This window comes from Saccostrea cucullata, unplaced genomic scaffold, assembly GCF_032062105.1.
Source record: "Saccostrea cucullata isolate Sc308-1 unplaced genomic scaffold, CSIRO_AGI_Scuc_v1 ctg3360, whole genome shotgun sequence".
Taxonomy (NCBI): Eukaryota; Metazoa; Mollusca; class Bivalvia; order Ostreida; family Ostreidae; genus Saccostrea; species Saccostrea cuccullata.
In genome coordinates, this window is record NW_026926468.1 from 70,546 (window position 1) to 89,980 (window position 19,435).

Genomic DNA, 19,435 nt, shown 5'->3' on the forward strand with positions numbered 1-19,435 from the left:
CGTTCGGATGAATTAGAAATTTGTTCGGACAAATAAGTTAATTGTTCAGACAAATTAGATATTGGTTCGGACGAATTAGAAATTCGTTCGGACAAATTAGTTATTTGTTCGGACGAATTAGATATTCGTTCGGACAAATTAGATATTCGTTCGGACGAATTAGTTATTTGTTCGGACGAATTAGATATTCGTTCGGACAAATTAGAAATTCGTTCGGACAAATTAGTTATTTGTTCGGACGAATTAGATATTCGTTCGGACAAATTAGAAATTCGTTCGGACGAATTAGTTATTTGTTCGGACGAATTAGATATTCGTTCGGACAAATTAGAAATTCGTTCGGACGAATTAGTTATTTGTTCGGACGAATTAGATATTCGTTCGGACAAATTAGAAATTCGTTCGGACGAATTAGAAATTTGTTCGGACAAATAAGTTATTTGTTCGGACAAATTAGATATTCGTTCGGACAAATTGGATATTTGTTCGGACAAATTAGAAATTCGTTCGGACGAATTAGAAATTTGTTTGGACAAATAAGTTATTTGTTCGGACAAATTAGATATTCGTTCGGACAAATTGGATATTTGTTCGGACAAATTAGAAATTCGTTCGGACGAATTAGAAATTTGTTTGGACAAATCAGTTATTTGTTCGGACAAATTAGATATTCGTTCGGACAAATTAGAAATTTGTTCGGTTAAATTAGATATTCGGACAAATTAGATGTTTGCACAAATTATCTTGTATAGAGAGATATATAATTTCTCTATTCAGGAGGATTCATCCCTTTTTAATACATAAATAGCTCTTTGGACCATGACATACACACGTTGCAACTAGACATGTGCTATTAATGTCGGGTATGTTGATTGTAAATAGTCGGAAATAATGGTTCTATACCGGTATATATTATAGGCCTAAAGTCTGCCATTCTAAAAGTATATTATCTGAGAGCCCACTAGTAAATTCAAAGGGTCAGTTACTTCTTATCAACCATCTTTTCACTCCCATCCCTGACACACTCGCACGATTTGTCATAAATAAACATCATCTAGTTCTACCAGACAAACTTTTGCTGTTGGTGTTAAATTGGTAACGCTGTGGTGTCAGTGGTCAGTTACCGCTTCTTTGAAAAGATGAGATCCACTCCTTAAGGTTTTATTCATACTGCAGGCAATTGGTACGGGTAAAAATTTGCATTGAAAAAGTACCCCCCCCCCCCAAATAGGACTGTCAACTTTGGACAACTTTTCCTGTGCCCCCCTTTTTTTTGCTTGTCAACTTTTTAGGTAAGTATGTTTTTTTCTCAGCCCCCCCCACTTTCAAAAACGATGCTACGTGGCTGTATTGTATTACTATAGTATATTAAAAAAACTTCGGACTCAAAATATCGAGCCTCTTATTCGATGGGTCTTAATTTTCTTAAGATGGGGCTTACTACTGTAGCTAGGACATTTGTAGTTTTGCTTCTATACCGCTGTTCCCACATTGAAGTATTTTGTGATGAAGGAACAACAGAGAGAATCTCATATGTCCATCTCCAATGGATTCTTTCTAAGAACGTTAAAAACTATTATTAAGTATCTATATAAATTTTATTTTATATTTAAATATCAGAAAAGCGATGAATTAAAACATGTAGGTATAATATTGATCAAACATGCCCCTTTCCGGGAAAAGGATAAAAAATAGATGAATACATGTACGTTCCTAGAAAGTGCAGTAAAATTTAAAAACACATCATAATTTCATGCAAGTTAAGCTTCTCAATGATTAAGACAATCGATCGTTTTGAAATAGAGGAGGGGAGGGGGTATTACTTGAAAATATTTTGACATTCATTCATTCATGATTTATTTTCCCCATAAAAGGGGTTGGATTCATAATTCCCCTTTCTAGTGAGTCATTGGCCTTTCAAACCTTCGAACTGGTACTCAACTGAGAAAGCGTATAAACAAAATTAAGAAATGCTGAAAGTGAAATTTAATAGTTTGTTCGACTACATCTACCTCTCCAATAAGGGGTGGGGCTATAATTATGCTCTGTAAATCAATGGAATAGGGAATATACCAGGTTGACCGGTTGACATCTTAATTCACCGGCTCGCGCGTCATAGGAACAACCCAGAGGCGTAGTCACAAACTTAAAGGGGGGGGCTCAACTCCAGAAATTCTTTGACAAGCAAAAAAAGAAGGTCATCAGACGGCTTTAATGAGGGGGCACCAGCATACAGTACCTAAGTTTTCTGTAGTATTCTATATATTGCCAACCCTCCAAACCCCCCCCCCCCCCAATGCCAAAGTCTTAAGGCCATGTGTGTTAAATAAAAAAATATTAAGATGTACAACATGTAATAACCATGGGCGAATACAGGATATGTAATACGGGGTATGGCATGAAATAATATTAGTCATATCACACTTTGAATGGTGGGGCCTAGGGAGCGAAGCCCCTGGAACCTCCTGAGTTTTCGTGTAATCTAATAGTAAAATCAGAAACCAAAATATTGGCATTGGTTAGATATGTATCAAAGTATGGCATTAATAATATTAATCATATCATACTTTAAAAATTTTAAGGGTGTGCGTCCCTCACGCCCCCTTAAACCAGCTAGCCAAAGTGATATCAAACCCCTGTCTAAGTTGAATGAGAGGATTTCAAATAGTGTTTTTAAAGTTGGTTGACATTCATCACAGGTATACCGAAATCAGAATCTCCAATACTGCAGCTATCTTATAGAAATTACTTATTTTGATGAGATTTGGATTGACTAGAATTATCTAGTACCTATATGTAAAAACTAGAGGTACTGTGAGCAAAGAGCTCACTAAATGATACCCCCGCCTCCCATATGAATAAAATGGTGTCCATGTTTTGCTCTGGAAAATCCAAAAAATATGTCAGATCAAAAAGTAAAATAGGAGGTGCACAATGGCAATATCTGTGAAAGTTTCATTAAATTTCCTTCAGTGGTATGAGAGGAGTTGCGGATAAGAGATGGGTACCCCAAAGCGTAACAGACGGACGGACGGACAGACGGACGGACGGACGGAATTAACGATTACTATATACCCTCCCGCTTTTCAAGCGGGGGGTATAATAAAAGAGTGCTAATGAATCAGCAAAATTAAATAATTAAAAATCCGGAGGTTTGACAAAACTTATTTTGTGACTGTGTTATACAAGAAATGGGATGCAGCAAATAAATAATGACTTTCATATGTCAACACAAGGGGTAGCTTGTGATTCTCATTTAATTTTGTTAGATAACAGATGCTGATTGAAACAGAAACGTCTAAACTTAAATTTATGACCCGCACTCCCTATCCCAAACTTGCGAACACAAGAGGTCTTGACAGATTTAATTACTATACTACATTACTATATTATACAGCAATTACTTGAAGAGAAATGCTTACTCAGTTGTTGAAAATAAAAAAAATGCCATAAATGAGGTTTAATATTATTTCAACATAGCTATGATTTTGTTCTTCATTAAAAAGTGGGGAGTGGGCACAGGCATACTCTTGCCCCCCCCCCCCCCCCCCCCGATCTGAGAGTGGGGGAGCTAGTGCCCTCGCTGCCCCCCCCCCCCCCCCCGTGACTACGCCTATGCAACCTGATATCAATACGAACAGGTTCATTTTTGTGAACTTTTCTTAAAATTAACAAACAGGAATATTTAATTAAAAACTCAATGAGGATTTTTTTTTTTTCATTTTATACACCGCATATGTACCTGATTGATTGATTGCATGTTTTACGCCGAATCGGCAATATTTCAGCCACATATCGGCGACATATTTATCAGAAATGTATTTCAACAATCATTCACATGCCATGATTAATAAATGCAGGGTAGTGAATATGTACATAAAAATTATAAGAAAGAGATCAACATTAAAACGACCTATCTTCAAAATATTTATTGATAATATTGTTCATTAAAGTTATTTTGCAAAGATGTAACGTCTTGGTGCTTTATCGCACATTAATCGCGGTGTCTTGACAGTTGTTCACATTTTCTCTAATTTGTCCGAACAATTTAATAATTCGTCCGAACGAATTACTAATTCGTCCGTACAAATAACTAATTTGTCCGAACGAATTTCTGATTTGTCCGAACAAATATCTAATTTGTCCGAACAAATAACTAATTTGTCCGAACGAATTTCTGATTCGTCCGAACGAATTTCTAATTTGTCCGAACGAATATCTAATTCGTCCGAACAAATAACTAATTCGTCCGAACGAATTTCTAATTTGTCCGAACGAATATCTAATTCGTCCGAACAAATAACTAATTTGTCCGAACGAATTTCTAATTTGTCCGAACAAATATCTAATTTGTCCGAACAAATAACTTATTTGTCCGAACAAATTTCTAATTCATCCGAACGAATTTCTAATATGTCCGAACGAATATCTTATTCGTCCGAACAAATAACTAATCGTGCGAACGAATATCTAATTCGTCCGAACGAATATCTAATTCGTCCGAACGAATTTCTAATTTGTCCGAACGAATTTCTAATTCGTCCGAACAAATAACTAATTCGTCCGAACAAATAACTAATTCGTCCGAACGAATTTCTAATTTGTCCGAACGAATATCTAATTCGTCCGAACAAATAACTAATTCGTCCGAACGAATTTCTAATTTGTCCGAACAAATAAAAATATTTTTTTACCTGGCCCTCCAGCGGCGCCGTAAAAATTAAAACGACTTATCTTCAAAATATTTATTGATAATGTTGTTCATTAAAGTTATTTTGCAAAGAATCAAAATAAAATGAAACGTCGTGGTGCAAATCGCACATTAATCGCGGTGTCCTGACAGTTGTTCACATTTTCTCTAATTTGTCCGAACAAATAACTAATTCGTCCGAACGAAAATCTAATTCGTGTTAACAAATAACTAATTCGTCCGAACGAATTTCTAATTTGTCCGAACGAATTTCTAATTTGTCCGAACGAATTTCTAATTTGTCCGAACAAATATCTAATTTGTCCGAACAAATAAATAATTCGTCCGAACGAATTTCTAATTTGTCCGAACAAATATATAATTCGTCCGAACAAATATCTAATTCGTCCGAACGAATTTCTAATTCGTCCGAACGAAAATCTAATTCGTCCGAACAAATAACTAATTCGTCCGAACGAATTTCTAATTCGTCCGAACAAATAAATTTGTGAACAAATAAATAATTCGTCCGAACGAATTTCTAATTTGTCCGAACAAATATATAATTCGTCCGAACAAATAACTAATTCGTCCGAACGAATTTCTAATTTGTCCGAACGAATATCTAATTCGTCCGAACAAATAACTAATTCGTCCGAACGAATTTCTAATTTGTCCGAACAAATAAAAACATTTTTTTACCTGGCCCTCCAGCGGCGCCGTAGTTATGGAATGGACAAGTAGACAATGTGATGGAATGGACAAGCAGACAATTGCGCACATAATTTCTTTCCCTTGTTTAGATAAAAAAAAAATTAAGGTAGAACAAAAGAGACATGCTTAATTTTACTTCAAAATAGAACAGACATTGAACAGGAATTGAAAAATCTCCTGTATATTTGCTATTTTTAAGCCCTCTTAAGAGAAAAAAACTCAGTATTACAAAAATTTAACAGAGTAGTGCAAATAGAACACCCAAATTAAAATATGTCGAAAGGAGGAAAATTTAACCAAAGATTTTCGATATTTTAGCGACTGAAATTAAATCTAATGCAAATTTTTTATTTAAAAAATCAGATGATGTCATTAAATTTTACTTTTAACCTCCTACAATAGCCGTAATCTTTATTTTACAAAAGACATTGAAATTCCTTATAGATATGTCCAATAATCAGGTTTCTACTATAAATGGATCAGCAGTTACATTTCATTTCATAAACGGTTATATGGGATGTCCATGTCATTAACACGATCCAAAATATAGGGTCTCGAATATCCAGTATATAGGATGTTTGTAATTTAAAAAAAAAAACAAAGCAGAAATCGTGCCATAGCTTATTATTTTTCTTGCAAAGATCTTTAATTATCTTTAATATAATAACATTACTCTTTTTTCTAGTGTATTTTGTAAGAAACAAATTGAAACAAATTTCTTGGATGTTTGTAGTACCTTAATAACCAGGGCATTTCCATTTCATTTAGCAATTACTTGAAATATGTAAGGAAAACCAAATCCTAAGGGCAGTTTTAACTTGATGTTCATCCTACCGGAGTGTTTAATGATCAAAGGTTTTACAAGGTGAAGGCACAGGCGATCCTTTTTTATAAGATTCCCCCAAGTTCGTGCAAATAGTATGAGAGTTAGATAATTCCATGTGAGAACGGCGGCAGTCTAAGAGTTCTTGTCATAGTCTTTTTAGAATATGGTAATTATCGTTCAATCTAGGAAAAGACGAACAATTAAGAAAAATTCAGGTCATGAAGGTCCTTGTGAAGTTGCTGTTCAATATAAAATCACCCTAAACTTCTACTCTTAGATTGTAAAAGCAGAATAAATATTTGTGATTTAATTAAAATGTTACAGTACCTTGATTGGATATAGTTGAAGTAGAATGTACTTTTTGGAATTTCACAAATATCCAGATGTTGAAAAAAAAAACTTTTAACTTCCTAATGTGTCGGATACACCCGCCTGAGTAAACCTAGGGTTATCCTGTTTTGATGTAGATGATTGTCCGCCTTGTTTATCGGCAAAAATAAGTTCAAAAAAGAAAAAAAATTTGTGTCGTAAAAATTTTCATAAGTTCATTAAAATTAGATAGCATAAGAAAGCTTCATTTTTCGATATCTATTTCTTTTTCTTTCTTTTTTTTTTGCTGGGGGGGGGGGGGGTGGTAATTGTGAGGCTCTTTATTGCTTAACTTTCTTTTTGATTTTTATCTGCTATTATAAACTTAATTCAATGTCACAACAATGACTTTTAAAATTACACACGTTTTTACACTCCTGGGCACATTTTGCCACTGCATTTTTGTACAATCTTTACAAAGAACGATATGTGATGACTTAATTTTGGTCTCTTTAAAGTCAATATCTAGAATAATATTCATATATGTGTAATTAATTTTCATTTTATAGAAGAAATTATATGTGAAATATTTTACATTATTTTGCACTCACAGGCTATAAATGACGTCAGAAAATAATCTATTTTTGCAACTCAACGAACATAAGATAAAAATGCGACTTCTCTTGAATGTTTTTCTTATGTAAAAGAAATAAATAAGAGTGTAGCTCGGAACATGCACTCTATAAAGGGACAATTTTGCTTTTTAAAAGTTTAAAACCCTTAAAATGATTTATTTTCTACAACCTCAACAGTATAAAATTGAATGCACTGAATATTTTTTTACAATTATAATGTTATTATGAAATTACTTCTACAGTCAATTACTCTGAATTCCTTATGTTTCGCGTATACTTATTATCCCAAGAATACTAAATCATGAATGGATGGGTGATCAAGAAATTTTACATAAATTTCAACAATTTTCTAAAAAATAAAGACGAGAAATTTTATTTCGCGTGTGGTGCTTTTCGCGAAATTTGGCGACAATTACGTGAAATAATAAGATGTAGAAACTCATTGCCCGAACAGCGTTGTGTAAGGGAAGTGTTTGCAATTGTTGATAAAAGATATAACAAATCAGCGAGGCTTCCACGTGACCATTAACTACTTTATTGTTTACAACACAGATTGACTTATAGCCTAATATAAATGATTCTTTTGGTTTAACTAAAAGCATTTTTATTATAATTTTTCTTCCGGCTTTATGATTAATTTTTTTAATATTTTTTACTTGGTGTTCTGAAAGACGTTATTAATTTTTCAAGCTTGATATTTTTTCTTTCCGTCCCTGATATCCATGGTGTTTGGCAATTATTAATATCAGATTTATGGTCAGAATTTAGACGGATATTTCTTTGAATATGTTAAGCTTACTCATAGTTTTACCTGTTCTTTAATTAATTACATTAATATCAATTAGCTTTCTCCTAAATTGACTTCAAACTTCATAAGTGTCATTCCACGCAAAAGTTCTCATGAGTTTATTTTAATTCAAAGTACATAAAGGATATGGAGATAACGAAAAGTATTCAATATCAAAGTCAACGTCCATAAAACAATACAAAATAGGAGCAGAGCGAACATGGACCTCTAAAACATCAGAGGTGGGATCAGGTGCCATGAAGGAGTGAGCATCCCCTGCTGACCGGTCACACCCGCCGTGTGCTCCTTGTCGTAATCGGGAAATAAAGGGAAAATCCGTTGTCAATTCAGTGTACATGTATACATAAATGACTTGCAATTAGTATGAAAAACATCAGTCAGCATTTGATTCAATGAAAAATTGTATTTGCTGGCAAGATAATTGTATCGAATAAAGACCTTACGAAACGATGCCTTTAAATGAGACTGCTGATGTTCTTGTTTCATCAACTTGTTTGTCAATACTTTACCTCGTTTTAGAAATTGTTCCTACGTATAGCATGCTCTTGCGTATCAAATCAGCTGAGATATATGAATGTCATATGCAGGTGATGAAGGTATATTGCTGCAAAAGTAAGGGAAGTTGACGATAGAAAAGTTAAAGTCATCACGTTTATCATAAAGCTTGGTTGTTAGATTACAATTAACGTCTTTTTCAAGTAAAATATCCAAGTATGAAACAGATATGTGACGCTCTGTGATATCTTTTATCTCAAGATCACGATGATATATCGTATCGACATAGGAATGGAAATTACCATTGTTAGTTGACAAAATGTCGTCGATATACTAGTATATAAATGTTGAGTTGAAGGCCACAGCAAGTGGTTTTTTTTTCTTTTCACGTATAAGATTTTGCACAAATTCTGCTTCAAATGAGTACAAATATAGGTCTGCCAATAACGGAGGGGAATTGGTACCCATGGGAATTCCAGTAGATTGTTAGAATACCTGGTCTCCATAAACCACAAAATCTCAAGTATCTTTTTGATGTCAACTTCAGAGTACTTGTGTGCGCAGCACAGTTAAGGTTACAAAAAGGAGGCGGAGCCTAATTTGTACGGGAAAACTTGACTATGACATCATCCACAATATAAGTAATACAACATTTCTTTAAAATACCACAAAATGAGTTTATCTGCTAATTTAACCAGTAGGAAATCATCAAACTACATAAAAACTTACTACAGCGTATTGTTTTGTCGTTAGTTAAATCCCACATAACAAGTTATAAACAAGTCACTGATCGCAATACACATGTCAATATGACGTCATTTCTTACAGCGTGACGTAGTTTGCATGCAGTGAGAGACAGATTAAGTAATATTTTCTCAACAAAATATGTATTCTCTAATTAAATAAAATATTATTTACAGATATTCTGTGGGCCAATAACTTGAATTTAATGTCTTCTTCACTATTTTATTAATATATTTTCTGTACATTACGTATTTAATTGACACTGCCGGGTATTTGTATGTAAGTACATCGGAGGGTAATGTGGGGGTCTTAATAAATCGATCTAGTGCAAGGGCATACACTCTATGGATCAAAGTAAGCTTTTACATTTCAACTATAGAACTATTAAGGTATCTGAAAAGTGCTGCGATCCTGATGAAATATTAAAAACAATTTAATTATATTAATATTTCATGCCGCTGACCAGCAAAAAATATAGCATTCGGTCATACAAGTATAATTTTAACAATGAAATTGCAGAATTTAGACAGGATCGCAGCACTTTTTTGAAACTAAAATGCGTGTTGAAAATATTTATATACTAAACTTGGAAATTTAACTTGGTTATGCCCTTGCACTAGTGATATTTATATGTAACATCAATACTTCAAGTCAATGCGCTAAAATCGCGTGACTGTCGCATCACGTGACTAGTCTAAATATGAAATATAAACGTCCTCGATATGAAGTTATTAATCATAATAACAATTATCCGATATGAATAATGTAATAAAATAATCGCCATCCCGATTACGAATACATTTTTAAATACAAAATTTAGTCGATATTTCCATTGCGCACCTTAGCTGTACTGCGTGTGCAATCAGAATGTTTTTAAACAAAATAATTTTGCAAATGACCAATAACCAAACCAAGTAAGTAAATTTACGAGTTCCAATTTTTATTGAAAAAGCAGCTGTCAATGATATCAAAAAGCCTCAACTTTAATTTATCGTGGGGAATGGTTGTGTATAAAGTTGAAAAGTCGTAAGTTTTTAAGCTGTTAATTTTGGTAAAATCTTGTGATTTCAAATTGTCCAAAAGTTCTTTGGAATTTTTTTAGTATCCACATCTAATTCACACCACATCTTGAATATATTGTTGCACAATAATCTTGAAGTTTTTCCTTCTCTACTGTCAATATCTTAGTGAGGGGTAACGAAAGTGGCTTGGTTGAACATTTACTGGAACCCGCAATGTATCTTTGTTTCTAAGGAATCTTATGAAGTTTCGAACTCCAATATACATATGGTACTTCACAATCATTTTTGGTTCTTCGGGGTATTAAAGATATTCAAAATTAACATATGATTTTGAAGAATTTCTTCCTTAGAAAGAAAGGGAACTATGAGTATAAGTTGGATTACCTCTTGTAGATTTGAGTAAGTTCTTCTAAATTACAGTATTGAGCCTTACAAACAAAGACAATATTGTTATCTGCTTTGTCCGCAGGGACCTGAACGTGCTGATCATGTATTACAAATGTATTAACCCAAGCCTAAACTTTATTTTAATTTTAGATAAATGAAGAATGATTTTTTTTAAATATAAGATTATCTTAAGGTTATTAAATCTAATATACATTATATATCTAATTCTTTTCTAAATACAATGTTTATACATGTGCAATATGCAACCATTTACACACATGTAGCTATAGCTAGGTACAATCTATTTACTCCCAACATAGCTTAGGGTACACGTATGATGTAAACAATCTTATCATTATTGATGGCCTTGATGAGAAATTAGAAATCTGAAATCGAAAACATCAGATTTAAAGTTCATGTAAACTTCATATTTATCTTTCAGAAGTTTGCAAAATACTATAGGATTTAAATTAAAGTCAGAGTCAGATTTACACACTTAAACTATTTGAAGAGACATTAAAATAAAATGCAAAAATTGCTGCCATCATACCATTAGTCATATACAAAAATTTACAGATTTGCAGAATCTGTTTTTTATAGGTCAAGAGTACAACATTTTCACAAAGTCATAGTAGAAAAAGTAACCGAAAATTAACATAAAGCATTGTATCTTTCATTTGAATTTTTCAACGGTTCTCTCAATCCAACATTTCATTTGCTTTTCTCATTTAAACATCATGTGTTTTGTTAGACACAGTTCATGTTTATCAATTTCATTTTGTTATTAAACTCTTACAAAAAAATAAAATTATAAAAAAAAATTGTTATATACTTTAGTATGTACATGTCTTAATTCGTATATCTACAACTATATTATATCAATCTAATGTTGGTATTTATGCAGCAACAGGTTTTAGCAAACTTGATAACTTAAACATTATCGAATCATTATTTTCATCTTCTATGGACCACCTTAAATATTCAATGCACCACCATATATTTTTGATATCGTTTGGGAGTCTCTCTAATGGTATATCGTCTTTGATGATGACAACAATGGAACTCTGACGCTGGTTATGGAAGGCGTGAGTAACCGCCATCTGGACAGCGTAGGAGGCCCAACCACTCTCCAGAAAACATTCAGTGATCACAAACAACACTTTTCGACTTTCATTTATACATTTAACTATTTCTTCTGCCTCCCATTCTCCTGGAATAGAATCTTTGTCCTTAAGCCACACCTTTATATTTAAGCTTTCTAATTTTGGATGAAGATAACGAATAATCCAGGCATAGTCTTCCTCACCATACGACACAAAAACGTCATAGATATAATTATTTTTTCTGAATCCGAGACGCACATCTTTGCATCTATTTTTAAGTCTTAATATGACATATTCGACATGTACTAGGTATTTCTGCACAGTAAAGGATATCAGAAGTATAGTTGACGTCAACACGATAAATACCACAGAGACGATGAGCCAGGTTTCTGTTTGACATTCTAGTTGATATTTTCTCCAGATTTGATCATTATTAAGTAAGTGAGTAATTAAATTTCTACTTCCTGCACATGAGATTCTACTCAAATCAGCAAAGAGATGCTTGTTATTTTTGATCCAGATTAGAGATTTCAAACTTGAACAAATACAAGAAATTGGATTCCCTTCCAAATAGAGTGATACATTGTTTAGAGTTTCAAAAATTTTTTGATCATTTTTAGAAAACTCAGATATCAAATTGTTTCGTAAAGATATCTTTTTCAAATTTTGCAAATACATTAATGAGTCCGGAATATTAAAAAATCGGTTGTGATCAAGATTTATTTCTTTCAAAGATTCTTTCTGGTCAATGAAAAAAGTTGTTGGAAGTAAATTCAAATTGTTTTCTGAAAAATATAGGTGAGAGAGATTTTTCATATTCCTGAATATATTTTCAGAATTTAGAGTAGAAAACTTGAAGTCAACATCGTTGAGAGATAAATTTTGAATACCTAAAGAAGACTGGAATAAATCGGCGTGAACATCAACAAATTTATTACCTGATAGATCAAGAGTCTTTAACGACGGAAAATCGAATTGATAGACGTTTCCCAGTGGAAAATTAGTTGCCCGGATGTTAAATATCCTCAAACTTTCGCCAACAATTTTATAACGATTTTTTTCTTCCACGTTGTGTAAGCGATTGTTTGAGATATCAAGTACCTCTAGTGTCTCTGGTAAAGTTAGAGTGATATATACACCACCTCGATATGTGTATTGTACTTCATCATCAGCAATGCTGTTCTTTGGACAATACGGATCGTTGCAGCAATAATTCAGATATTTCAATTTAGGTGCAGAGAACCAGGTTTCAGCTACTGAAAAATCCATAACATGCAAATCGTTTTTGCTTAGATCCAATTCCTCTAAACAGTTCCATAATGTTGTGTTATGAATATTCTTTGTTATAGATGCAATGCTGTTTTCAATCAAAAACAATTTTCGAATGCAGATATTGACAACGTTCTCAAGTAAAGTATCATTTAGAATAATCACACTTGTTTCAATTTTCTTCTTGTTTTTATAAAGTGTAATGTTATTTATATTTCGATGTTGAAGACATTTAAGAGAGCGTAATGCTGAAGTCACGTCACATTTCCCGCCGAAATTAATGAAAACATCTGTAAGAAAGGGAAAGGAACAAAACAGATCTTCGGTAACGTCACAATACACATAATTTGCAAAATTGAGATTAAGTTGTCGGATTTTAGAGCTTTTGAGTCCTAAAAATGATGTATTTGATAAAGTGAAATCACTTTGAATATTAAACTTTATGTCAGACAAATTTGTTAGGTTTTCAAATGGTGTTGTAAATTCAAAATTTTCAAAAATGTCTATATCCAGGCTACGCAAAGACTGAAGTGCAGAAAGTGCAACATCCGGGTACATGTGTTCATTTTTAAAATTATTATGATCAATGTTTAGGTACTTGATTGATAATCGAGAGAAGGCACCTGCTTCTATGCAATTGTTCGTAAGGTGACAATATGAAATGTCCAAACTACACAAGTCTGTAAATTCATAAAAGGTTTCGTTTTCTATCTTTGTAATGTAATTGTGATTGAGAATCATGGATGTCACAACCGACACATCTGTCAAATTTTCAAATGTAGCATTGTTTAGTGTAGAAAATCTATTGAAGGACAAATCCAAGGTGACATTGCGGCCATGTAATTGACTGGGTATTTCATTTGGTAGTCTGTCTATATTAAGACCACTACAGTTCCATAGGATTCCCATGTTTCCACATTGATCTTTATGAGGTGTTGTTTGACATGATTTTGATAACATGACCAAGGTACTGTCTGCAAAGGAAGTAAACATTTTCATTGCAATTCATGCATTCATGTTGCTAAAATACCATCAATGTAGTCTTCATACAAAAAAAATAACAATCAACGATCAAAATTAAACGAGTATATATAAAGAAAAAAAAGCATTTATTGAGTGAAGAGCATTAAACTGGTGAGATATTCAGTTTGGATGAAACGTTTTGAGCTATCTTTTGAAATGATTATCATATAATGAAGCCCATTTTTAGAAAGGAAAGAATTTCTCAAATGGTTTTATTTTATTTAATACCTGTAAAAATGGTATTGCATAAATATAATAGCCAATCAAATATATGGTCTTAATAAACACCAAGTAAGCTCGTGTTCGACCGATACATGTGTTTTGTTAACTCTTACATCCCTACATATGTGTACGGAACCTTTTATTTTACAGTGCTCTACCAATTTTAAAACCTGATGAGTTAAGAGTAGCTCTGACAGTGGCTCTGGCGAGAATTAGCGCAACTACAGCGAGATAGGGTAAATTATTCACGGAAATGTGGCTAGGAAGTGCCTAGCACGTGGAGACACGGTAAACAGAAATGTTATGTTACCGACATGATTTAAACTGACAACTCAGCTAAATGAGAATTGCATTATGGGTTACTACGAATTCTACAGGAATTCTACGCTTGTACAAAGGAAAATCTAATGGCGATCGGAAAGGGACTTCCATGCCAGTTTTAATAGTCCTCGCCCACTAAAGTCAATCACAAAGCAGCTGCATAAGATTTAAAGCATATTTGGCATCCTTAGCGTCAGACATAGAGACAGATGCGCACGAGATTTGCATGCATATTAGGCATTTTAGGCCTCATTAGCTCCTGACCTATCAACCTGCCTTTACACTCCGGTAGAATTGTCAAGATATCAACTCAGCTAGCTTCAAAGAGTTGACACAGAGAAAAAAAATAGAAATCGAAATAATAATCTTTCAATTCAAAATTTCAAAATGAAATTTCAAAATGAAATTTATCACCAAAACTTTCAAAATTACAAATGGTACATTTTCTTAAAATTCAGCGATAAATTTAAATTTAAAGATCGAACTCATTTTTAATTTGTCTATATATAAGACGTCTTAAATTAAGCTGAATACAATTAATCTATATGTGTACAAAAGACCCATTGATATAAGAATAATAAAACTTAATGTACAAACGTTCAGAGTAAATAGATACAATCAGTGAGAACAAAGATTTTTTAAGAAAAGAAAAAAATATGAATAGAAGCCTACTTACATACGAAATACCCTAATAAATATCTATTCCTCTCCATCACGATTTTGAAATCCACACTTCCTATAAGCTGGTCTTTAAAAAAATATTAATGCGCTAACCCTGAACAAATCAAATTTTTTATCTAAAAATTCCACTTATAACTCATCAAATCCTTATCAGTAAATGACGAAGGATGAAAAAATGTTTTCTTTTTGTGATAGTGCATATAGGTCATAATAATTCACACTATAAATTGAATACATGCGTTTAGGGCTAGAGAAAGATATCTCAAAAGAGAATAAATCTATTTTTGTGGTCAAATTTTCACAAAAATATATAAGCATCAATGCGAAAGTAATTTTATTTCATACATTAAACAAACATATTTGACAAGAGATTGCCACTTTATATCTGTACCCTTAGTCAATGGTCCTGTTTAAATAAAACAAATCAACAAATACCTCCACAAGGTAGTCAGTAGTCAGTTCTTACTTGCGCATAGCATTAATCAGAAAAATGCTCAGGTGAGGCCTGTCTTTAGAGTATATTCCTTCGCAACCCACTTCCAGACTGAGATACCTTACTGAATATCTGTACTTGCATTTTTGATTAAAAATGGTATTGAAATGACATTAGAATTAAATGCCTCTTCTTGTATCTCGAAGGTTCATGGTCCGTAGTATTGTGTTACTTGTTTGTCAAATTCGCACAGCTTTCGAATTTTTCTCGCTTTTCCGGCAAACAAATTTAATATATTATCTCATGTAAGATTTGCAGAGTCTCAATGGTTATAATGAATCTCCGTTTTAAAGCAAAATTTCGAATATATAGCTATAGGTTTTAATTATACATATGAGAATCCAACATATTCCGGGTTTACTTTCCAAAGATGATATTTTTCAAAACAACATTTTAGTGTCAATAGTATTTTAAATAAAAAAAAAAATACACGATTGATCTATACTCCCTGTAGTTAAAATGGATTCCTTAATTTTCCATTTTAAATTTTTCAAAACGGGAATTTTTGTTAATTTTCTAAAATATTTTTGATCACTGGTATCTTTAACACATTTTGACATTTATTTTATATTACTTATTTGGTTGATGTAATATATGTTTTTAAAATTTTCATTTTATGGACAGAGTTTCAAATAAAGTTTTTAAAACTAATTTTAATGTTTGCAATTCCTTAATAAGGTAATTCTAATGATCAGCAAAAATATGTACATCATTTGTTGATTTACGAATAAGATACATAATTTAAAATACTTCATGATGTAAACAAATGTCTTGCTTTTGCTGACATATATGAAATATATTTTCACCAAAACGAAATTCAGTAAATCACTAGAAACTGTCTAATCGTATTTATAGTTAACTTCTCTGTTGAAAATTCTGCTTTGAGCAAACATATATTTGTATATTTACCCTATGTAAACAAAAACATGGCAGAGGCCTTGTTTACATAACAAAGGATTAGAGCTGTAAATTTGTCTTGTATCTTGAAAAGTAAAATTCAATTTTTTTTTTCAATGTTTATAAGAAAAACCTTAGTTGAGTATTTGTAAACATTGAAAATTAGAAATTATTTTTGCTGAAACTGTGTCTATGCCCCTTTAAGAGTATATAGTGGAAAAATTGGGACTTGTAATTTTTTCCGCATCCATTTTTATTTTTTTTTGCTGGGATTGATTCGCCATTAGTTTAAACCCGACTTGAACTCAGTATGGTCACATTTGAAATTATGGAAGATAATAAGATCTTGTCTCATTGAATACTGTAAACGTATTACATTTAGCGATGTATTCTATTTAGCGATTTTGACGGAAAGCTGAATCTGATAATTCAAGTCCATCGCAAAATGTCTTGTATATTAGCTTTTATAGCTAAAAAATTCAGTAAAATTTCCACAAAATATCGTACACGTCAAATGTAATAAATTTACAGTATTCCTTTGAAATATAAGAGCCCATCAAACAATGAAAAGGTATGGGCAAGCTCAAAGTTTTCTAAAAGGGGGTCAATCTTCATGGCTAAAGGGTCACATTAATAGTGCCCAGGAGAAGGCTTTGTCATAAGACAAACATATGTAAAGTATAAAATTTCTACCACAAACTATTTAGAAGTTATGGCACAGGTTAAAGTTGTTCAACGTTTAAATTTAAAAGTTGCATGGTCATACTCTAAGGTCAAAGGTTCAAAAATATTTATACTCATGGAGAGCCCGGGGAAAACACAGACTTATGCTCAAGGTTTAATTTTGGTAAATTTTTAAAAATCAATCAATCTGCAATGCCAAATATCAAGGTATATTTGAAATACAAATATTGGTCTTTTTAAGGATAGGAAAAAATGTAAAAAAGAAAAAATAATAAATATTAGATAAATAAAATAAAAAGCCCATCCTTTCTGAAACATAATCTGCAGAAAAGACAGAATTTATTTTATCCTATAAGCTCCCAAATGATAATTTTGAAGTCAAGAACTTAAGTTGTCTAGTGCGAAAATTAAACATCAGCGGGTTGTAAAATCTCAAGTACTCTTTAGTACTCATTTTATTAATATAACAAATTTCAAATAGATATATGGATAAATAAACAAATTATGAGATTTTATGTGATGAATTGTATCGCCTTACGGCGCACGGACGATAACGTCAAAGTGTCTAAAACAGCGTCACGTTTTACATCTATGCTAAAATTAAGTTGGATAAGTCCCACTTAAATTTAGGAATTTCACTGATGCACACATTTGAGTCCCCATAAACAGTTTTGTAACTAATCTGGCACACATATGTGAACTTCTGAAGATAGATTACATAGAGTCCAGCAGTATAAATCATTTCAGCTTTGGATTATGGCAATCGAATGGAACTGTGGCGGGTGACGAAATATGTTTTCTTATTCAAGTTAGATAAACCGAAAGTTTCGAAATAAAAAAAGAATGTTCGAAGAAAATGAAATTAACTATGCATATTGGAAATTGTAATTAAGAGATGGTTGTATTTCAGATGAAGAAAGTTATTACAAACCCAAAGTCCCATTTGCTTTTCCTCTAATATTCAGTCTATAATCAGTCTTTTCATCGGTGATGAAGAAAAATTCATATTTTATATACAGGACTGTTTCGTTGAAGAGAGTAATCTCCATGTAAAGAGAACTTCTTCTTTCTTTTGTTAATTGGTGTATGATGTCATTTCCTGTAAAATGAAATATTTTAGTTTACAAGGTTTTTGATTTCAAATAATGAATTATATTATATAATAAATACTATTGACGATGACACATAAGAGAAAATGTAAGAATAACACAATCAAAGTTCACAAAACTGTCTTTACCGATTCTATACATCCAACAACGTCATTTTTAAAGTTTAATTGTGTGCTATATTTATCAATTGTAAAAAAAACAAAAAATAATTTTTAAGCATTTATAATTAGATCAAATAGTAATTTTTATGCATCTATGATAAGATCAAATCGTTCTGGGAAAAACTTCTCTGCCAGCAAAGTTTGTAATAAATTTTACCCTAGTTTTCTGTCTGTTTGTTTTACCTTCGTTTTCTCGTACATGTATGTCTGACAATTTAAGATACTTCAATGAGTTAAAAAAAAAAACGCGTAGAATTTGAGGCACACTTTTACTGCGCTCAACCGATAAAACTAGATTTAAGCAACTTTTTTTCACTTTTTTTTTCTCTGAGAGAGTCTTTTTGGGATAAGAAATCATCCACTAAATACATTAAAGATGCAGATCCCAGGTTTCTTATTTTCCTTTTTTGTTATCTCTGCATCCGGATAGCTTAATATGTTAAATTACAGCAATTTTATGGCAAGACATTTTCATTGAGATTGAAATCGTACAACGTTTACAGATACATAAATTGGCAAATGATAGGAGTAATATTGTCCGCGTTTTTGTACATTCAAAATTGTATTTAAATTTTTTGCACATAAAATTGACCTTCACAAAGCATAAACTGCAATTTTTGTTCATGGTAGGTGTCTTTGATTTATTATTATTTTATTTTTTACCAATCCAGTAGCTTGTAGAAACATCTCCATAGCCCATCTTATATTCTTCCCAATTTCGTTTAAAGTTCACATCAACGGACTGTCTTCTTTGTATCACCTTCGTAGATATTTTTTATTGTAAAAAAATTGATCTTCAAATTGAAAGGTTATAAATGTAAAAGGTAAAGAATTAAAATAAC

The 19,435-nt window shown here is 32.2% G+C and overlaps 2 protein-coding genes across 2 annotated transcripts in view; both read right to left on the reverse strand.

The window, feature by feature from the left end:
• The window catches only part of LOC134271766 (toll-like receptor 6), a 268,180-nt gene that overhangs the window by 70,545 nt on the left and 178,200 nt on the right, over positions 1 to 19,435 (reverse strand). The gene's annotated exons all lie outside the window — the stretch shown is intronic.
• LOC134271759 (toll-like receptor 2) lies at positions 11,527 to 15,477 on the reverse strand. Its single transcript, XM_062753969.1, has 2 exons — positions 15,245 to 15,477; positions 11,527 to 13,976 (listed from the first exon to the last, which is right to left on the reverse strand). The coding sequence occupies exons 1-2, from the start codon at positions 15,279 to 15,281 to the stop codon at positions 11,527 to 11,529; spliced, it is 2,487 nt and encodes an 828-aa protein (XP_062609953.1). The 5' UTR covers positions 15,282 to 15,477.